The sequence below is a fragment of the Heteronotia binoei genome, chromosome 3, assembly GCF_032191835.1.
Source record: "Heteronotia binoei isolate CCM8104 ecotype False Entrance Well chromosome 3, APGP_CSIRO_Hbin_v1, whole genome shotgun sequence".
Classification (NCBI taxonomy): Eukaryota; Metazoa; Chordata; class Lepidosauria; order Squamata; family Gekkonidae; genus Heteronotia; species Heteronotia binoei.
Window position 1 is genome coordinate 86,009,911 of NC_083225.1, and position 23,408 is coordinate 86,033,318.

The 23,408-nt window shown below is 44.4% G+C and overlaps 1 protein-coding gene across 1 annotated transcript in view; it reads left to right on the plus strand.

Moving 5' to 3' along the window:
* The window catches only part of TSPAN7 (tetraspanin 7), a 162,865-nt gene that overhangs the window by 133,593 nt on the left and 5,864 nt on the right, over positions 1-23,408 (plus strand). The window contains exons 4-6 of the mRNA XM_060234120.1: positions 480-575; positions 1,465-1,620; positions 11,252-11,335. Of these exons, the coding sequence (XP_060090103.1) occupies positions 480-575; positions 1,465-1,620; positions 11,252-11,335 (336 nt within the window). The remainder of the gene's footprint in view (positions 1-479; positions 576-1,464; positions 1,621-11,251; positions 11,336-23,408) is intronic.

Genomic DNA, 23,408 nt, shown 5'->3' on the forward strand with positions numbered 1-23,408 from the left:
CATTATACTTTTTAAATTACTTTCTCCTATGTTGCCACAGTGGCATGATGAAGATTTCCATCTGCCTGCTTAATATGTTTTGGTTATTCCCCATGTTCTGTGAAGAAAAATATTAGAAAGTTTGTCAAACCGTAGAGTTCAGCAAAATTCTCACAGGGGGTTTGAACAATGGAGCCCAGAAGCAAGTATTTTGGTGGAGGGGGGATAAGAAAGAAAGAACACAATAAAATGTAGAGGTTCCGGAGCTCTGCTCCTGTGAGCTGCTGCCCAAAATGAGGCCTATGCTCTTCAGAAGAAATGGCAGGAGTAACACACATTCTCCCTTTGCCTTGTATAAATTCACGTGTTTCCTTTTTTTTAATCATTTCCTGAATGGAGGGGAGGGGACAAATAAGTGTTGAGCACTTATGCCTTGGAAATTCTGCTTTGCATATGGATATGAGATACAGTTTCACCACACTGTCTAAATTTCCCTCTAGATCAAGGACACCTTCCTTAGGACATATACTGATGCCATCGTGCATTACAATGGAATCGACGAGAAGAGCCATGCAGTGGATGATGTACAACAAAGTGTAAGTTCAGGGTTGCTGGGCTGTATTGATTGCAATACAAGTGTTAGCAAATGACTTCTCAACAGTCTTTTGAGGTCTGAGAGTCGATAACTGGCCCAAGATCGTACACTGAGCTCCATGGAGAGTGGAGATTTGAACCCAGGTCTCCCTGCTCCTAATCTGAATCTCTGACCAATGTACCATCCTGGCTTTTGCCAGCAAAGGGTGATTCATAGCCTTGACCATTCAGGAGGCTCAGGCTGGCATATGGGGCTCTCTCCTTTTCCATGCTAAACAAAGGAGACTCCCCTGTGCATACAAGGTAGAGTTACTGGAACTCAGCCAAAGCCCAGAGTACCTACTTTCATAAAAAGCAAATTCATTCACGTTTGTGGTATTCTCATCATTATTATTTTTCAGCATCAAGGTATGTGTTTTCTGGTTATGTTACTGCATGACTTATCCTGAAGGTGCTGGAAATAGCTTGGTGCAGGTCATAATTTACCCTGTATTCTCTTCCTGCTGCTGCAAAGGGCAGGAGCAGAGGAGCTGTTGTTAGCAAGAGCCTGTGCAGTTGAACTCAGTACCCATTCTTCTTCTGTCCATCTTCATCTCCTTCTTCTGTTGTCTCTGCCAACCCCAAATTTTTGATTGGAAGCTCCTCACAGCAAGGATGAGCCTCTCTTTCTTTTCCTCTTTGCTCTATGACACACCATGCACATTGATGGTGCTGCAATAATGAAAATGATTCCCAAAAGAAAGGTTTTGATTGTTCTCTCTTTTTTTAAATTCTGCTTTGGCATTTGTTGTTTTTAGTGCATTAATAGCATATTATGATGTCCATAAGACATTTCCTGCTTTTTGTAACTGCTCTTTTTCTCCCTCCTCTTATCTTATTTTGCTCTTTTAGCTGAGTTGCTGTGGTATACAGAGCTACACCAACTGGAGCATTAGCACTTACTTTACCAATCATGGCATCCCCCCAAGCTGTTGCATGAATTCCAGTGACTGTAATATCCAGGACCTGCAAAACATGACAATTGCTGCTACTAAAGTAAACCAAAAGGTATGAATTTACTTTCATAGATTTCTTGTAGGGTTTTTTGGTAAGAAGGTACAAAATGTGTTGAAAGAAAGATACCTAGCAAGTTGCTTAGCAAACTTATCCTTATGTGGCAGTGTTTTAGAACACTTGTTTTTTTCCCTCAAATAACTACATTGAATGTATCACCAGTGATTTCTAAACTCACTTCTGATGTCCACAACTCTCATCCTGACTTGTGCCATAGAGAGTTAGCTGTCAGGACTGGAGAACTCCACAAGGAGTCTCAAATAACCTTGATACTTACGTCAGTCATCAGGTCTGTCTTGAAGCATACTCCTTCCCTCCCCATTTTGCAACTTGTCTCCTGAAATATCATGTCGTGTACTGGATGCAAACAGCTTCCCTGCACTGAGAAAATAGAGATGATTGACTTAAACACCATGCTTCATTAGATATGTTGACTGCACCTGTTATAATGTTATTGGAGTCACAGCACTGTTGGCAGAACACAGCAAAAAACTGACCCCAAGCCAAAGGGGATTGCAAAAGCCATGGTGACTTAGCAAGAGCAAACTGGATGAATAAACATGTTGAACAGATGGCTTAATGGTTTAGAGCAACTCCTGATTTGTGCAGTGTACGAAAAACAATTTTTCCTCAGTACGTTCTGGAAGAGTATTTTCATATTGGAACAGAAAGTCTTTAGCGTTATGCTTCTTTGCTAAATTGCATAGAAGAAGTAATGATTTCTTTATTATTATTTAACAAGTGGGGACCTGTGAGAAACTCAAAGGAAAATTACACTGCTGCCCCCCTGCTTTCTCCTCTGGCTTCTGACTCTACCCCTCCCCATAGCTGTTTTGTTACTTCCCTTGTTACAGAAGAGCAAAAAGGGTTTTGTGTTTTCTTTTTGTTTTGCACTGACAAATGTAGTTTTTCCTGGAGGAGAAAGAGGATAGATCAGAAAAGTGCTTAGTAATTTAGAAGTGGGTGAAGAAGTCTTTGTGACCTTGGCCAGTCCCAGAGCTACAGGAAAGAAAGAAGACAGATGCATTACAATTGGAGAGAGCAGGAGACGTTGAAACTGTGCCCAGTAGGTTAGATCACCTTAGCTCAATGATGAAGAAAAAGAACCCCCCTGCCCCAAAATAACTGTACAATCGATAGGATGAGCTGGGGGAGAATCAGATATGGGGATAGGAAAGCCAAATACAGCATCAAAGAGGGTTATGAAATTCCTTCAGAAAGTGCTTCTCCATTTGTGGAGGATTTTACCCCTCTTTTAACTTCTAGAATGTTTCTTCAAATCTGAGGGGGCTCCCCCAGGCCTAAAAAAAAAAAGTGTTTTGTCTGTACCTGGCTCCATTCTCTGTGTTTCTCAATCAGAGACAGCATGTTCATTAGGCAACCCTAGGAAGCTGTGTACGGGTGCAGCCCTGTGGGGAGGCACTGAATCGCCTCCCCCGTGGTGTCAGGAGGGGAGTCAGCGAGCCCTTCTCACTGCAGTTAAAGGCCCTGTCGATCAGCTGATCAGTGGGTCCTTTAACCTGCTCCCTCCTGCACGTTTTAAATCATGCAGGAAGAAGGTAGCAGCAGAGGCAAAGGTGGCGGGTGTGGCTGTGATCCGGATGTCTGGATCGCAGCCCCCACAGCCAGGTCATGCTGCATGCTGCTGGCCAGGGCACTCAGCATGACCACCGAAGGGAGCTCTACCCTACCGCCTCTCAGGTAAGGCAGCGAGGCGAGGCTGGCGCCTGTAGGGGGGGGGGGGACCAAGGGAGCATTTTGTCCATGGGGGGGTGGGAGACTGGGGGGGCAGGGGATGCCTTGCCTAGGTGGTAGGCACCCTTGTGTGGCGCTGTTCTTGAGCCACACTGGGGCCAAGCTCAGAATTATTCTGTTTTCATTTAAAGCACTTCTGTGCTTCCTTTCCACTTAGTTCAGGGTCCCTAAGCAATAAACAAAACAGTTCAAATATGAAAACATTAAAAATATTTAAAACAAAAGAAAAAAAGGCTTCACCTGCTGGCAAAAGGCTATGATAGATAAAGACAGACAAGTCTGTCTGAAGAGGGAGTTACAAAATTTTGGTGCCATGGCTGAGAAGGCCTTTTCTCAGGTTGCAATCAGCCTAGCATTAGACAGCAGGGTCACCTAAAGCAGGGCCCCATAAGGTGGCTGGAGTAGTAGGTTAATGATGTCTCATAAAAGGCAGAATATTGAAACCTGTCTAGCTCTCAGAAGAGTGTGATGTAAAACGTCTAGTGGGGTTTCTTGCAATGTTCCCTCTAAGCTGCAGAGTCTTGTGAGCAAAAATTCTACTTTGTGAGCTACTGGTATTAAAGATGTGAGCTATTGGCATTAAAGTTGTGAGCTACTGCATAAATTCTTGTGCTCTGGGGCCATTTTTCCTGAGCTAAAAGAAATATGTGTGAGCTGGAGGCTAAAAATCTGTGAGCTAGCTCATACTAACTCAGCTTAGAGGAAACACTGGTCACAAGTAGAATGCTATAATGCAAAAAAGTTATATTCGCCTTTGGGGGGGGTGGGGGGTGGGCTCCCTCTGGGTATCCTACCCCCCCAGGCAAAGCGTATGCGCAATACATAGCCTCTCCTCTCCCGGTGTAGTGAATGCCGCGTGGTCACTGTCTGGCTATGCCTGGCAGATGGTCACTGCAATGGCCTCTCCTGCATTACTGCATCCGTAGCAACACCTTCTCGCTGGTCCCCCCCGTTTTTCACAGAGTTTGCTACGTTATGGTGCGACCGAATTGTCCGGCGGTATAACCGGATGGGCAGGCTGGGCCCACCAACCTTGCCAGCCTAAGAGAAGGAAAACTCTAACATCAAACCTGGGCAGATAGAGCTCGTTAATGTAACACCTACCACCTGGAGGACTCGCTGCCGGCGTCCCGGCTTACTGGGCCATGGCAGATGACCCCCAGGTGAAAGGGTGGAGCCAGTACCGCGCACACTGGGCTTCACCTAAAAAATTCCTCTGCGCAGGCCTGAAGGGCATATCCACATACACAACCCACAACGCATCAAGTCCTGCAGCGATGGGCAAGGGGCGAAACGGCAGGTGGAAGGTGCCACTGGAAGCCGCAGTCCCGATCCTGCATGTAGGCGGTTCAGGGTATTGGTCGCCTGATGCTAACCCGGAGACGAAAGCATTTTTCGGCAGCACCCTGAACGACCAAGCAGCCTTATCTAGGGACAGCACTGCTTGCTCCACACGGAGAGGGGCCTAGAAAAGGTGGCCTAAACAAAGCTCGTCTCCTCCACCCCAGTTGGCTAGCTGCGGTCAACGGGCATCCTTACTTGCGGTCAAAAAATAACAACAAAGAAAAGGCATGCACCTGCCTCACAAAGTGTGCAAAGACTAAAGCTTGCGTGTTGGAACATCAGAACCATGCTTGACACAGTAGACAGTGGTCGCCCTGAACGACGCTCTGCTCTAGTTGCCCACGAACTTCTCAGGTTGAATATCGACATAGCAGCTCTCAGTGAGGTCCGTTTCCCTGAGGAAGGTAGTCTTCAAGAACACGGTGCTGGCTATACCCTCTACTGGTCAGGTAAGTCAAAGGCTGAGAGCCGCCTTTCTGGCGTTGGCTTCATGGTCAGGAACTCCATTGCCTCCAAACTCGAAAACCTACCAACAGGTCACTCAGATCGCATCATGTCCATGCGCCTCCCACTTCAAAACAAGCAGCATGCAACACTCTTCAGTGTGTATGCCCCAACCCTTCAAGCAGATCCTGCAGAAAAGAACAAGTTCTATGCTGATCTACACAACCTCGTACGGAAGACCCCTACAGAGGACAAGGTGATCATCCTTGGCGACTTCAATGCCAGAGTAGGTAAAGACTTGGAAGCCTGGAAAGGAGTACTTGGCAAACACGGCATTGGCAACTGCAATGACAACGGGCGCCTCCTGCTAGAATTCTGCATGGAGCACCAGCTCACCATCACCAACACTATCTTCCAGCAGAAGAACAGTCTGAAGACAACCTGGATGCACCCACGGTCCAAGCACTGGCACCTTATCGACTACATTCTGGTGTGCCAGAGAGACCTTCGAGATGTCTTACACACCCGAGTAATGCCCAGTGCAGAATGTCATACGGATCATCGTCTTGTACGCTGCAATCTCCGTCTTCACTTTAAACCCACACCCAGGAGAGGAGGTATCCCTCGGAGGAAGTTTCAGGTTGGCAGTCTCCAGTCAGCCGAAGTTAAAGCTGCCTTCCAGGCAAAACTCCAGTCAAGAATTGAGGACCCCAGTTGCCCCACAGACCCTTCTCCAGAAGCACTCTGGGAACACCTAAAAACTACCGTCCTGCAGATCTCTGAAGAAGTCCTCGCGTTCTCCACAAGGAAGAACAAGGACTGGTTTGATGAGAACAATCAAGAGATCCAAGATTTACTGGCGAAAAAGAGATCTGCCTACCAAGCACATCTTGCTCAGCCCTCCTGTCCTGGGAAAAAAGCAACCTTTCGCGCTGTATGTAGCAACCTCCAGTGCAAGCTTCGAGACATTCAGAACGAGTGGTGGACCAAGCTTGCTGAGAGAACCCAGCTGTGTGCAGACACTGGTGATTTAAGAGGGTTCTACGAAGCCCTGAAGGCAGTATATGGTCCATCATATCAGACTCAGAGTCCCTTGCGTAGTGCAGACGGCCAAGTGCTCCTCACAGACAAGGCATCCATATTGAACCGGTGGTCAGAGTATTTTCAGGTTCTCTTCAGTGCCAACCGCGTAGTTCAAGATTCAGCAATTCACCTCACCCCACTTCAACCAGTGAAAACAGAGTTGGATGAGATCCCCACTCTAGAAGAGACTGTTAAAGCCATCAAGCAACTGAAAAGTGGCAAGGCAGCAGGAGTTGATGGAATTCCACCAGAGATCTGGAAGCATGGGGGCACAGTACTACATAGCTCACTTCACAAAGTACTTGTCACCTGCTGGGAACAAGGCAAATTACCACAGGACTTTCGCGATGCAATCATCATCACCCTATACAAGAACAAAGGGGAAAAGTCAGACTGCTCCAACTACCGGGGGATAACCCTGCTCTCCATCGCAGGCAAAATCCTTGCCAGAATACTCCTGAACAGACTGGTGCCCGCCATTGTAGAAGAACTCCTCCCAGAGAGCCAGTGCGGCTTCAGAGCTAACAGGAGCACCACCGACATGGTATTTGTTCTCAGGCAGCTCCAAGAGAAATGCAGGGAACAGAACAAGGCTCTGTATGTGACTTTTGTCGACCTTACCAAAGCTTTCGATACTGTTAGCAGGAAAGGCCTGTGGCAAATCTTGGAATGTTTAGGATGTCCCCCAAGGTTCCTCAGCATGATCATCCAGCTACACGAAGACCAGCGAGGCCAAGTCAGACACTGCAACGACCTCTCGGAGACCTTCCCAATAGGCACAGGTGTAAAGCAAGGCTGCGTTCTCGCGCCAACTCTCTTTACGATCTTCTTTAGCATGATGCTTCAAAGAGCCACAGTAGATCTAGATGATGACGATGGTGTCTACATCCGCTATCGCACCGATGGCAGCCTGTTCAACCTGAGGCGACTAAAGGCCCACTCCAAGACGATGGAAAAACTCATCCGAGAGCTACTGTTTGCTGATGATGCTGCACTCGTCTCCCACTCGGTATCAGCTCTGCAGCATATGACGTCCTGCTTTGCAGAGGCTGCCAAGCTATTCGGCCTAGAAGTTAGTCTGAAGAAGACAGAAGTTCTCCACCAGCCTGCACCCCAGGAAGATTATCACCCTCCCTGCATCACTGTGGGTGAATCAGTTCTGAAGACAGTCCAGCAGTTCAGCTACCTGGGGTGCATCATCTCCTCAGATGCTAAGATCGACAAGGAGATTGACAACAGGCTGGCAAAGGCAAACCGTGCCTTTGGCCGACTGCACAAAAGAGTGTGGAGCAACAAGCATCTGAAAAAAGGCACAAAGATCAATGTTTACAAAGCGGTTGTGATGACAACCCTCATCTACGGCTCCGAATCGTGGGTTTTATACCGTCATCACCTGCGACTCCTTGAGCGCTTTCATCAGCGCTGCCTTCGCACCATCCTCAACATCCACTGGAGTGACTTTGTGACCAACACTGAAGTTCTCAAGCGGGCGGAGGTTACCAGCATCGAGGCACTGCTGTTGAAGACGCAGCTGCGCTGGGCAGGGCATATTTCTAGGATGGAAAACCACTGCCTTCCCAAGATTGCCCTGTATGGCGAACTCTCCACCGGCCATCGAAATAGAGGGGCACCAAAGAAGAGGTACAAGGACTCCTTGAAGAAATCCCTTGGCACCTGTCGCATCAACCATCACCAGTGGTCTGACCTAGCCTCAGATCGCAAAGCATGGAGGCACACCATCCACCAGGCTGTCTCTTCCTTTGAGAACGCACGCATAGCTGGTCTTGAGGACAAAAGGAGATTGAGGAAGAATCGCACTGCTACAGCACCAACCCCAAATCAGACTTTTCCCTGCAGCCACTGTGGCCGGACCTGCCTGTCCCGCATTGGTCTTGTCAGCCACCAGCGAGCCTGCAGCAGACGTGGACTACTGCACCCTTCTTGAATCTTCGTTCGCGAAGCCAAGCCGAGAGAGAGAGAGAGAGAGATTCGCCTTTGGGATTCTGCCTTTGGGATAAAGCTGTCAGAGCGTTATGCCTTAGTTAACAAAATATACTAGAAATTGCCAGTCCCTAACAAACAGATTATATCAGGAATGGTCCCATCTATGTTTTCTCCATCCTTCATCTGTATTGTGTCAGATTATGGGAAGGGAGATTCCCATAACAGAATTGAGGAGTTCAAGAACAATCTGACAACAAATATCAGAAAGGCAGGAGCCAATACAAGCAATGTTAATGTGGATGGATGAAAAACCAATTTGCTGTCATTTATAGCTTCAGTTGAACTATAGACTGCTAGTAGCATAGCACTGTCATCCGGTTTAGAGCCTACACCAAGAGAGACCACCAAAGAATCTATTTGGCTTCTCTTTCCCCACCCTTACTTAGCCAAGATTCCTTTGTGTCTGATTATTATGGGATTTAGCAGACAAAGACTTGAGGTGCTTTTTCAAACTACCTGTCCTTCTCATTTACTTTCCAAAGCTCTGATACAGCAGGGAGAGACTGAAGGATAAAAGTCACTTGAATGCAGATGTGTTGGGCAGACATGTTCTGAAAAGCATGGTTCACCCTTTTGCTGTTTGATGGCTCTATTCTGTATCTTACATGCTTTACTTATCAGCAGTCCAAGGAAGTTTAACCAGTGCTAATGCACTGATACCCATCTTCAGAATGTATTACAAGCAAATTCTGATGCGTACATTTCCCCCTAAAATATTAATAAAGGAATAATTGTCTACTGCAAAAATAGAGCACAAGTGCATTAATTAGTAAATTTTCTCCTTAAGCAACACATTTTTGCCAGGTAACTTTATTGGTAATTTTATATTAATCCTTGTGAGACTATACAAAAGAGGCATAGTAATTAAACAGAGTTATGAAACAGAATACAAGTATTGCTGAATTAGGGTAAAGTTGAAACATTATTCTCTGTTGAAAAGCAGGTTAAGAAGTCTTATAATAACATGATGTTTATTAAGGAATAATTTTGTTTTCAACATTCAAGCCACTTACAATAGAGAATATGACTTCATGCTCATAGTCCCATGGAAGTTACATGTTCAGATCAAAGCTGATACAGTGGGATAGATTGAGACGGGTAGCCATGTTAGTCTGTAGCAGTCGAAAAGAGCAAGAATCTTTAAGGTGCTACTGGACTCTTGTTCTTTTCTACTGCTAGAGTGAGAATCTCTCTTTAGTTAGGCTTAGAATCTGTGTCAACAAATTAGAATATAACAGTTAGGAATAAGGATATCGATCAATCCTTAATTCTGGGTGGAGGCTTTGGAAGAGCCTTTGGTGAGTTGCCAAAGAGGTTCTTTTATTGGCACAAGGCTGCTTGCACTGGAGGAAAATTCTAACAGAAATGGAATGAGACCTTAGGATTTAGCTCAAGGGTGTTGAACTTTCTTATGAGGGCTGGATCTGACATAAATGAGACCTTGTTGGGCCAGGCCATGTCGGGTTGGGCAGAGCCATGTTGGGCTGGGCCATGTGTGTACCTATTTAAGATCAGGTATGTTATGTCCTGCATTCTAATCTCTACGTACAGCACAGCGCACGCTACAGAGGTGACCAGTGGAACCCCACTGGTCCCCGGAAGTAACTCGCTAATACGCACCGCCAATCAAGATCTGTGGCGGGAAGTTTAACTGACCAGGATTGGACCTGGCCTCACGGAGGGTTGTTCCGGGGCATGTATATAATCGGGACCTGGCCCGCCATTCGCTCTCTTGTGATGTACCATCTAATAAAGTATGTTGCCTTCAACATGTCTCGTCATCGAGTACATTACAAGGTAGCAGAGATATAAATTTTATAAAGAACACAAACACAAATATATTTTTTCAAAAACTTAAAACATGCTTAAAATATTAGCACTCATTGGTCTTAAAGATGCTTTCTTTGTATTTCTCCCATGAGATTCAAGAAACTGGGCAAAGGAAGGTCTGGCTCTTTTCCTTCCCCAGGGGACCGGGGGGGGGGGAGCCTCACCCAATAGAAGGGAGGCTTGGCTCAGTAGCTCTGCTGTGCAGCTGAGAGAGCCTAGCAAAACAAGCCTCAACCAATGGAGAAAATAGAGGTTTTGCTCTGTAGCTTTTGTGCAATTGAGCAAGCCTTGCAAAGCAAGCTGTTATGCAGAAGGAAGCAAGAGAGAGGGAGAAGGAAGCAGATGACAGCCAGTTGCTCGGGGGCCTGATAGGAGCCCTCTGGGGGCCTGATTCAGCCCCTGAACTGCATGTTTGACATCCCTGATTTAGCTCATAGTATTTTTTTTAATCAGGCACAGAAAATCAAAGTCCATAAAACCTACACTTTGGTGCTTTGAACCTCTGCTGAAAAATGCTAAACCAATCATACAATTTGGTTGCCGTTGTCAAGGGGTTATAAGATTGTATTCAATCAAAACCTGTCAATTAGAATCAAAGACCATTCTCCATTTCAAGGTCAGCAGATGTGGCTTCTGTTAAGTTATCTTAATCCTCATCTCCCACCAAATGATTGTTCTAAAGACTGTTTTTTTCTGGAAAAAGAGGTGCCAGAACACTGCAGATGGAAATGAAGGAGAAACACCCTCACGAACTTTTGAACATTTTTTGAGAATTTTGTTTTCACAAAGAGGTTCTGGAACTCCATTCCACAATGTTCCCCTGGGGAAAAAAGCCCTGATTGTTCTAAATAATTCTCCCATGAATCTCAGTATGTATATTCTTTGTTGTTCTGTATTGTTTCTGTACTGGACTTGTGCCTATGCTTTTATGGCGGGGGCAGGGGGGGACTATTTTGTTAAAAAAACGATCCCTCACATTTTAACAGTGCTCTAAAATACAAAATTTATAAAGTTATTCACTATTTCTACCTCCATGATGTCAGTATTCTCCCCTTGAATAATTTGTATTGTTGCCATTAATACCTGTCTTTTGTTGAATAAAAGTTAAAATCAAAGTTAAGTGAATGTGCATTCCAAAAGTAATTGGCTGCCTTTGTTTTTACAGGGCTGTTATGATTTGGTGACCAGTTTTATGGAGACAAATATGGGCATCATAGCTGGAGTGGCTTTTGGAATTGCATTCTCACAGGTATACAGTTTTGGTACTTTGAACACAAGGGGCATGTTTGCTTATTTCTTCAGCTTCAGGGAAGGATTAGGGTCGGGGACAAGTTTCAAACTGCTCATTAGTTCTTAGGTCATCTGCTCATTGATTTTTCTTTTTCCAACTTAAATGGAGTTTCTCCTTGGGAATATCAGTTACAGCCCAACTAATCTGCCTGAAGGGGGGGGGGGAGTACCCTTTCTTTGGGTCAAAGAAAGGTTAACCCAATAAAGCACAGGCTTAAATGGAGCGTAACCAACTCACATGCTGAACATTTGATCCATGGCTTGCAAAGGTTTTTACAGCCCACAGCTGACTTCTGCTCAAAGGAAGTAATGAATTCAGAGAACGAGTATCTTCAAAATGAAATCATTGCCCTACTTGGTCCATTTGAAGGCTCACATTCAGGGCCACCAACAGCAGTGGCTTCATTTTCCAGGAAGTATATTAAATAAAAAATATTCATGAAAAACACATATGAAGCTACCTTATACTGAATAAGACCCTTGGTCTACTCAGACTCACAGTGGCTCTCCAAGTTTTGGGCAGAGGTCTTTTCACATCACCTAGTGTTGGATCCATTTAACTGGAGATGCCAGGGATCAAACCTGGGACCTTCTGCATGCCAAGCAGATGCTCTACCACTGAACTACAGCCCCTGAGAGATAAAGTGAGAGCATTGTGTTAGTAATGCTTAGGGTAGGGGGACTTACCAGGAGAAAGAAGGCGGCCCAGGCTTTGTTGCTTCTAGGCCTCAGATTCAGCAGGAGCTCACAGGAGCACAGCTCCTGAACCTTTTTGACGGATCCGCCTCTTCCTCTCCACCTACTGTGTCCATTGAATAGTTGGTGCAGCTGCATTACAATCCCTGGATTAGGAGAGTGGGCAGCCAGCCGGCCACCAGGGCCTTGCCACACCCTCAACAGCCCTCATTAACCCCTGGAGAAGTCCACACCGCCCTTTCTCCACTTCTTATGTGATTTTGGGTGGTGAGTGGCTTGCTGGCCTTTTGACTGGGGGAGGGGTGGCCCAGGAGAGCCCCAGCCGAGCAAGGCCTGCTTAGGCTGGCTGGATCTCTAGCCAGCCCAAGCAGGCCTCGCTCACCCAGAGCTCTTCTTTCTTACATCGGGTTTCTTTTGGCTGGGGGGGGGCATATGCTAATGGTTATGCTAATAAGCTCCACGACCTATTTTTCTATAAAATGACCCCGGTTGCTTCCATCACACAGGAAGTAGAATCATCACACCAGTGATATCCAGGCAACACTCTGATATTTGGGCAAACACACTGTGGTAGAAGCCATTTTTACAATTGTGTTTTTGTCCAGTTCCAGAGAGTTGCAATGAAGTCGTTGTGTGATGACGTCACTTTCTATGTAATGTTTGTGATGTGGTCTGAGCCTTCCTCTTTCTCCTGGCAACCTTAATGATGTTTTCTTTGAAAATTTCTTTTTACTCTGGTTAATCTAGCTGTAAACAGAAGGAAGTATTTTATCATAGCAAGCAATTATAAGCCAATAACTAGGCAAGTCCAGACATGTCTTGATCGGCCTCTCTTCTATTAATCCTTGATTCCTAATACATTCTTTTCCCATCTATCTAAATGCTCTTCCCAATATTTCCTTCTTGGCTCCTGCCTCAATATGCAAATGAGTTCCTGTTAGTTCAACCGTCTGCCCAACAGGATGGACCCACAAAACTAATTCACTTTTCTTTCCCACGATCAACTACCAGACAGTCTGTGCACACCCCATGCATTAAAATTATTTTAAGCATTCTCCTACAGGGGTATTTGCTGCAGGCAATTAAGAATTCATATGCTTAAATAACTCTAGTTCCATGCCCACCTAATCAAACACATTGTTAAGTGGTTCAGGAAAGACAAAGAAAATACTTATTCAACATATAGTTAATTAAAGGACTTCACTTCCATCAAGGACCATTAGTGGTAAGTAGTAGTTTAAATGTATTTTGAAAAGGAGAGGGTGTGGAGGCAATTGCCTTATTGGAGAAAAGTGACATGTCCAGATAATAGCCCTTTCTACATTTGTACCTCCACCCAGTTTTCTCAGAGTTTGACTCATATTCGTTTATCTTGCAGGAAAACCTTGGGCAAAACAGCATCCATATATCCCAGGACAATTGTGGGGCAAAACTGGAGTGAACTCTGTGTAATGTAGAAACAAACAAACAAAAGAACCCCAGAGGTGAACCCGAGTGTAGTGTAGAATGTCATTTCAGGGACAGAGTTGAACCATGATTAAAGTGTATGATAAATATGTCACGAACAAGCTCTGGCTGTTGAAGCAATCAGTCAGATCCAGGAAGAGTTAACGGGCATTTTCGCACTGACCTTACTCGCACTGACCTTACTCGGGATCGTCGTCTCTCTTCACCGCGCAGTGTCTGCGCTGATTTCGCACTAATTGCTCCGCAGAACCCGGAAGAGCCGCAAAGTCCCGCGGCTTCTGCGTCACAAATGTAAACTGGTTTTTGTTCAGTTTATATTTGCAAAGCAAAAGCCGCGGGACTTTGCGGCTCTTCCGGGTTCTGCGGAGCTATTAGTGCGAAATCCGCGCAGACGCTGCGCGGTGAAGAGGGACGTCGATCCCGAGTAAGGTCAGTGCGAAAACGCCCAACATCTTCCCACTCCCATGGTGGCAGTTCTATCTGGGAGCAGAGAATTTGATGAGATAGCCTCTTTAAATGTATGCACCCTCCAGCAAGATCCCAAGTTCCTTTACACTCAGCCAAATAGTGTGGAAAATAGGTATATGGGTGGCTGTTTTGAATGCTCTCTCTCTCGGCTTGGCTTCGCAAACGAAGATTTAAGAAGGGTGCAATAGCCCACGTCTGCTGCAGGCTCGCTGGTGGCTGACAAGACCAATGCAGGACAGGCAGGTCCGGCCACAGTGGCTGCAGGGAAAAGTCTGATTTAGGGTTGGTGCTGTAGCAGTGTGATTCTTCCTCAATCTCCTTTTGTCCTCAAGACCAGCTATGCGTGCGTTCTCAAAAGAAGAAACAGCCTGGTGGATGGTGTGCCTCCATGCTTTGCGATCTGAGGCTAGGTCAGACCACTGGTGATGGTTGATGCGACAGGTGCCATGAATGCTAGATAAATAGAATCTCCATATTAAGAGGCAGTATACATCTGAGCATCAGGTGCTGTAGACATACAACAGGGGAGTAGTGTGGCTGCCATGCTCTGTTTCTGAGGTTCTCAGAGGATCTTGGCTGCCTGCTGTAGGAAATATAGTGCTGACTAGATAGTTCTTGTGTTCCTGCCTCTGACAGTGCAGAAAAAAAGCATAGAAGCATTCTTCTTCTATTGACAGGGGTTTCAAAGATATTTTGCCACTCCATGTAAGGGGCCTTCTGCATCCTCTCCTTTTTATTCACTGCACCATCATTATTTGCCAAAGAGCACATCTTACTCATCTACTTCTCATTATGCTTGGCCTGTAGATCTCCCCAAACATTCATGAGGTTACCTTGTCTGGTGAGAGTTTGAGCCCCATTTGCTTTCCCCCTCCTTATGCCACCCAAGCAGCCCTAGTTGTTGTAGTTCTGGGGAAGTCCGATTGTGTATGGCAAGTTGCTGGGAGATATTGTGTGGAGTTCACTTTGCTGAAGCTCTGAGCCATGGTCTTCCTAGCATGTTAGTAGCAAAAGTTTGTTGTTCTCAGCAATGTGTGATCTAGCCAGCTTTGGAAAAGGAATATTGGGGGAGGGGGGGTAGGATGTTACCCAAGTGTGTTTTAAAGTGATTTGTTGTATAAAGATTCCTTGAGGGTTGTTTTGCTTTTGAGAAGAAATTCCATACCCTTATTTTTCCTCTATGAAAGAGCACTAAAATGTTACTGTGTATGTGAGTAAATGGGATACATTTTAGTTTTCAAATGTTTTCCTTGCTGCAAATCCAAATGAGAGTTTTTTCTTAGTGATCAATTGCACAAGAATACATCAAACAACATTTTACCTTGAGAAGAATTTTATCTGCCATAAAAAGGCTCTATCGTTTTTATTCTTCCATAGCTGAGAACTCTCTGTTGCCCTTCTCTTTGCATAATTAGTTAGGGATTGTTTAGCTTGTGGAAAAAGCAGGCTCTCTGAAATGGAAAAAAGAATGCAGGCACTTGAAAGCTTCATATTGCTATGACACTGAATTTGAAAAAGTTGCCTTAGGACTGAAAGCATCCGCACAGGTCAGACTGGCAGGCTTTTCTACTGCCTTATCTCAATGGCATACCTAGCCTATTTCATACCTGGGGCGGATAATTTTTAAACACCTCCCTCCAATATTTTATTTTTTTGCCATCAAGTCACAGCTGACTTAAGGTGGTCCCATAGAGTTTTCGAGGCAAAAGACGTTCAGGGGTGGTTTGCCATTGCCTGCCTCCATGTCAGCCCTGCTTAGTTTCTGAGATCTGATGAGATCAGGCTAGGCTGGAACTGTCCAAGTCAGGGCCCCTCCTCTATATGACAAAATTATTTTCAGTAATAATCATGAAATAAAATGAATAATAATAATCATCATGGCCAGAAAAGAAAGGCAAACAGTGAAAAGTTTATTTTATTTAACTTTCTATATACAATTATGCCAGTTAAAAAAAAATCCAACACACTATTCTATCACGAGAGCCAACATAGTATAGTGGTTTACGTGTTGGACTAACAACACATGAAAATAAATCAGCCAGTATCATAATGCCCCTGTATAAATCGATGGTGCGGTCTCATTTGGAATACTGTGTGCAATTCTGGTCACCGCACCTCAAAAAGGATATTATAGTATTGGAAAATGTGCAGAAAAGGACAATTAGAATGATTAAAGGTTTGGAACACTTTCCCTATGAAGAAAGGTTAAAACGCTTGGGGCTCTTTAGCTTGGAGAAACGTCGACTGCGGGGTGACATGATAGAGGTTTACAAGATTATGCATGGGATGGAGAAGGTAGAGAAAGAAGTACTTTTCTCCCTTTCTCACAATACAAGAACTCGTGGGCATTCGATGAAATTGCTGAGCAATCGGGTTAGAACGGATAAAAGGAGGTACTTCTTCACCCAAAGGGTGATTAACATGTGGAATTCACTGCCACAGGAGGTGGTAGCAGCTACAAGCATAGCCAGCTTCAAGAGGGGGTTGGATGGGAATATGGAGCAGAGGTCCATCGGTGGCTATTAGCTACAGTGTGTATCTATATGTGTGTGTGTGTATATATAAATATAAATTTTTTGGCCACTGTGTGACAGAGAGTGTTGGACTGGATAGGCCATTGGCCTGATCCAACATGGCTTCTCTTATGTTCTTATGACTTGGATCTGAGATATTCAAGTCTGAATCCCTACTTGTGCCATGGAAGCTTGCTGGGTGACCTTTGGCCATTCACACTCTGAACCTAGCCCTGACCTGGACAGCCTTAGGACAGCCTGATCTCATCAGATCTCAGAAGCTAAGCAGGGCTGATGTGGAAGCAGGCAATAGCAAACCACCTTTACCTTACTAACTAACACTAGTCAAAGCATCACAAAATAATAATTGCAAACTGCATTAGACTGGATGTTAAGAAACACACTACCCCCCAAAGAAGGTGCCCCCATCCTCCATTATTTCCAAAGGACTAAAGTCAAATTAGAAAAATCACTGCAGTAGAGGGGGGAGCATTTTTGCAAGCCCAGCAAAACCAGTGCAATGTACAGAGTACCTAGCAGTACCAATGCAATCCCAGAGTGCCCAGCAGAACCCATTGCCAGTCTGAAAATGCCAGCTGATGTCAAGGACAGAAACACAGTCCAAGTGGAGGGAGGGAGCCCAGCAGAACCAGTGCAACATACAGTGCCCAGCAAACCCAGTACCTTCTGTTCATAATATTAACAAAGGTTTGCTACTGTACTACTCTTACATATGTCCTATCACCAAGCAGAGTAAGGATGGCTTGTGGCACAGTTACAAATTAAGACTTTCTTACATCTGTGGGCTCTTCTTGTGGCCATTCAGAAGGAATACACTCCCCTTCCCTTGCCATATTCCAATCAATCAGCACCTTAGAGACCAACAAGATTTTCAAAGTATTAGCTTTCAAAAGTCAAAGCTCCCTTTATCAGATATGAGATGTCAGGTATCTGACAAATATCTGACTCAGCAAGCTTTGACTTTTGTATGTGCATATCTTGTATGTGGTCTCCAGGGGTTGTTTTGCGGAAAAATAGATGGTGGAGCTTATCCAGGATTGTTATATAGCTGTACCTACTATTCAATGGACAAGATGGGAAGGAAGAGGTGGAACTCTCAGAAAGGTTCAGGAGCTGTGCTCCTGTGAGCTCCCGCTGAATCCAAGGCCTGGTGGTCTCTAAGATGCTACTGTACTCAGATCTGGCTCTTCTGACTGCAGACCAACATGACTACCCTCTGTAATTATCGTCATCCTTTGGAAACTGAAACCAAAGAAGATCTGTTCCCCTAGAGAAAAGAACCAATCATTGCTTTCTTTCACATCTTGGATGCAGGAGCTACTTCTGAAGAGTCCAAGAGGCCTTACCTTTGCCTCTTCTTGGAGCACCCATTCAGAAGCAGTTGTCTCCATTGCAGGATGCTTGGCTTTCCCAGCATTTGGGGCAACTTAATGCCATTTTGTAATTGGCTAGTAGTATCATGACTAGCAGCTGTTGTTGGACATCTCCTTTACAGATCTTATTCCCTTTAAATCCCTCTAGCTAGTGGCTATCACTGCATCTATTACCAATTTAATTCCTCAATGAGAAAAGAAGTACTTTCTTACAAGACTTTGATGTGAATCTCCAATATCAGGATCTAATACTAGGAAAGACCTCATTGTACCATCTCTTTTGATGCCTTCAGAGGGAGAACAGGATCCCACAGACTGCTGGCTTTGCTCCTCCATTTTAGGGAGAAAAATGATCTACTACAATCAGAGTCACACATTTAATCTGATTTTAGATGTGCATGATACTTTTCCAGGGCTGCCAATGGCCACTATGGGCCTCTGGACAGATATTCCATCTGGGCGCCACCACATGACACTGATCAAAATTAAATATAATAACAAAATGAACAAATCACTTGACTTGCTGTTACCATTAATCTATAGTAATAAAAGAATTGATGTGTCTGTCCATGTTTGTTTATTTACTTTATGTCCCACCTTTCTCCCCAATGGGGACCCAAAGTGGTGCACATCATTCTCCTCTCCTCTGTTTTATCCTCACAACAGCCCTGTAAGGTAGGTTAAGCTGAGAGTAATGTGACTGGCCCAAGGTCACCCTGTAAGCTTCCATGGCAGAATGAGGATTTGCACCTGGATTTCCCAGATGCTAGTCTGACACTTTAACCATTACACCACACTGGCAGGTATAACTCATCAGAGAATAACACCAGGAGACTTAAAACTGGCCACCAGCTTCAGAATGACTGTGGGAGTTCCATGACCAAAATTGAAAGGCATGGGGTAATCCTGGTCCAGGTGAGACAAACCATCACCATACCGTGCTATTTGCAACTGAAGGTAAGGGTCTCTGTGGCAAGCATAATTCAGAAAATAATGCTGTGTGTTTGAAAACCTGCCACTATAATGATGTAAGCTGCAGTACCAAAAATGAAGGGAGCTGGAACACCCTGAACCAGGTCATCTTCATGACAGACAACATGTAATAAGAGAGCTTTTATGCAACCTGTCATGTGTCTCTAATATTCAGATCCCCAACCTGCCATGGAAGGTTGCTGGGTGAAACACTCTCATCCAGACCTACTTCACAAAGTTGTTGTGAGAATAAAATGGAGGACAAGAGAACAATGCAGCTTTCAGTCCCCATTAGGGGAGAAAGACTGGGTATGGTATTTGTTCCAAATCTAATTTTTAATGATATTTTTAAAAATTATGTTATTCATCATATAGCAGAATAGCCTTTACAGAGGGTTATCAGAACTTCCACCAACACAATAATGATTAGCAATCCAATACCTGAACTGGGAATTGTAACTTCTTCACGTGTGCATGTGTGAGTATGTGTGCACCTGGGAGTCATGGCAACCTCTGTTGACTGACCCCTACTGGGAGCATGGAGAATATTCAGGAAGATGGCTTAATAAAGCCTGCCCCACCTCCTGGCTCTAGTATTCCATTCAATTGCTTGCCTGGGCTATCCAGGGCAGGAGTTGTAACTTCTGTTCCATATGTATAACCATTAAAACAGATTAATGTTCCATTATCATGCATATGAAGGGTGGAGGAAGGGGAAAGAAACTTGTTACTACTTTGTTAGATCATAGGGAAATATTAACCCTCCCCACACCTTCTGTTCATAATATTAACAAAGGTTTGCTACAATACTGAAGTAACTTTTTTCTCCAAGCAGAATAGGAATTAGAAGGTCTGGAGACCAAGAAGTGAAAGGGGTGTGTGTGTGGAAAAATTATGTGAAGGGAGACAGAAATGAATGAGAAATATGTGAAAAAGAGGGAGAGAAATTAAGATTGGGAAAGGTTGTTTTATCTTGCTGCAACACCCTAACTACTGCTTTGCAAGATCTGGCTGAGTTGAGTGCAAGGAAAGGAAGAAGAGAGTAAGGCTGTATTATTGGAGAAAATGATCTGCAGGCTTGCAATTACTGTTTCAACTATTAGCATCCTGGTTTGGTTGTTGCACTTAGCAGGCACGATTGCGTCAGTCTTGGAGAAATGGAAGTGTAGAAGGGGAAAGATCAAGATGAGTAGGCGATTCTAGAATACTTTTCACTATTCTGAAACTTCCATGCACCCCTAGTAGCTGTAGCCAGAACTGCATTTTTAAAATAAAAAGACATTCAGCTGGATGCAGTTTGACTGGATTCAAGGGCCGCCTTCTTCAAGCTGCATCTGGGTCAGAACACCCTCCCCACCCTGTACACCACTGGCTTTTTGAGAAATGGGTTATCTAGATCTCCCCTTGCCCTCCAATAGCCCAGCTGTTCCCCTTTTGCCTACCAATGTGGGTGCAAAAACCACTGATTCGAGGTTGCGGGAATGAAATTAGCTGTTGCGGATCCTTTTTGGTTGGTTAGAGGAGCACACAGGGAGCCCCTTTTGTGAGTAATACATAACTGGAGAAGTTCTACAACTGTCCTGCCAGTGTGATGCAGTGGCCTCCCCCTGAAGCCCTGGATTACCCATAGTAGGGGAGAGACATTGTTCAACATCCATGACATTTCTCATATTATTTGAAGGTAGGAAGGGAATAGCTGAGGAGGATTGGCCAGCAGATCCAGATGGCCATGTGACCAGAGGCCAGATCTAAGGAATGGGTATGTGGTATGCATTAAACCTACTACTCTTTACATCCTGATACTTCCTTTGGGGAATCAGGCAAGAACAAGCACAGTGCATATCTGGTGGCACTTGGCCCTTCACAGAGGTGTAAAATCATTTGAAAGACCAGGATGGATAATTAGGCATTGGCCATGTCAGCTGGGTAATTTTAGATTGGCAGATTTTTCAGAGAAAAGTAGGATCAAACCAGGTGTATTATGTAAAATACAAATTGTGAAAGGCCATGTGTTTTGGAAAGCAGTGGAAAATTTTATCATGAACAGACTGGACAGCTAGTTTCCTGTTACTTCCCAAAATACCCCTGCACATTTAGGAAAGAAGAATCCAGAGTGCAGGCAGTCATTTAAAAGGTCACTGCATTATAGAATTGCAGCCATGTTCCTCATTAAAGAGGAACAAATTATAGCTTTTAGAGCACTGTTGGTCTGGTTTTATTGAGGCAATGAGCCTATGCACTTATTTGTAAATGTATTGGAAATCAATTTTACAATGTGTGATAGCCATTTGTTTTCATTCAGTGCAAGTCTTGTATATTTTGCATTTACCATTTTATTGTTTTGTTTTTATGGGCTGTTTAATTGCCAGCGTAAATTTAAGTGTTTGTACATGATTGTCCAAGGCACAATACAGCAGCAAATGTGGCCATAAAAATATTGTATGGGATCACACCTCCTTGTTGGCCAAAGTTGAACCTGCATAAAACTGCAAACTAAACTTAAGGCTCAGCCTGATAGCACCTAAGCGTTTCTGTGCAAAAATTTTTTAGTATGGATTTCATTTTACTATATCCTTTGTGATTGACACAGAACACCCCCCCCCAAAAAAAAATCAAACAAATGTCTCCTACAACATTCTCTAAAACATATTTCTTACTAGAAAATTAGCCTTAAACCAGTATTTCTATGATGCTGCCAGTGCTTTCTCTAAAACTTACCATTGTTAAAAGTGCTTTATAACTCCTGTGTCATTTATTGTCTTGTGAAATGTGTTAAACTAAGAGATCCTGACTGTCCTAAGATTACCCAGATTCAGATTGGTAGCCATGTCTGAAGTGGCAGAATAAACTTTAAGTCCAGTGGTACTTTTAAAGAACAATGGTTTTATTCAAGGTATGAACTTCTGTGTGCATGCACACTTCTTTAGATACAATGAAATGGAAATTACAAGTGACAGAAATGATCAGGGACCTGGAGACCAAGCCCTATTAGGAAAGGCTGAGGGACTTGGGGAACGTTCAGTCTGGAGGAGGGGGGGGGCACGATTTCACGTACTTGAAGGGCTGTCATTTAGAGTAATAATAATAATAATAATAAGTTTATTTTTATATCCCGCCCTCCCCCGCCACAGGCAGGCTCAGAGCGGCTCACAGAGTATGGTGAATACCATGTTTACAGTAAAATACAATCATATAAAACAGTTAAAATATAATTAACATATAAATTAAGTTAAAAGTTAAACAATTGTTAACAATTAAGGTGCTACCGTTCAGAATACATACAAGATGGCTAGATGTCATTTTAGCTGGGTTCCGTCTCAAAAGCGAGCTGAAAGAGGGCAGTTTTACTGATTCAAGTCTCGCAGGGCTCGCACCTCTTCTGATAGTTGATTCCACCATCGGGGAGCCATTACTGAGAAGGCTTGCTCCCTTGTTGTTTTCAATCTAGCCTCTCTTGGCCCAGGGATTTTTAAAAGATTTTGGGAACTAGATCTCAGTGCTCTCTGAGGAACATATGGGGAGAGGCGGTCCCTAAGGTAGGCAGGTCCTCGGCCATATAGGGCTTTAAAGGTAATAACCAGCACCTTATAACGAACTCGATATACAATTGGCAGCCAGTGCAGCTCCCGCAGCCTAGGCCGCACATGTTCCCACCGAGGTAGTCCCACCAGCAGCCTGGCAGAGTAGGGCAGGGAGCTGTTCCTGTTGGCAGCAGGAATTACAATAATGGGTTTAAATTAAGGACATGAAGGTACCAGTTGGATATCAGGAAAAACTCTTTTACTGTTAAGGCTGATTCTGCACTAACCTTGCTCCATGCCAGGCTTCCATTTCTCTCCAGAGCAAGCTAGTGATTTCGCACCAGCTGCTCCATGCCGCCATTTTGCGTGGGGGAAACCTGTGATTTGCTGTGCTGCAGTGCGAACCTGAAAAAAAGGTTTACACTGCAGCGTAGCAAATTGCGGGTTTTCCCTACGCAAAATGGCAGCACAGAGCAGCTGGTGCAAAATCGCTAGTTTGCTCCAGAGAGAAATGGAAGCCTGGCATAAAGCAAGGTTAGTGCAGAATCAGCCTAAGAGTTGCTCAACAGTGGAATCAGCTACCTAGGGAGGTAGTGAGCTCCCCTTCACTGGCAGTCTTTAAGCAGCAGCTGGACAAACACTTGTCAGGGATGCTCTGGGCTGATCCTACATTGAGCAGGGGGTTAGACTAGATGGCCTGTATGTCCCCTTCCATCTCTGCGATTCTGTACATATAGGTAGAGGCTGAGTAGTAAATTAGCATATAGCACAATGAAGACATTTAACAGATTCAGGGAGCAAACAGGAATATCAAGTTTAGTTTATATGGTTACCATTTGTTTAGAAGTAATTCCGGGAAGGGAGGGGACATAGTGAAGGAAATAAATATGTCAAAATTGGAGATTGATATTATTATTATTACTACTACTACGGCTTATTAATCACCCCAACCTGGCTAATGTTGGGCTCTGAGTGATGTACATCAATTTTAAAAAATATGT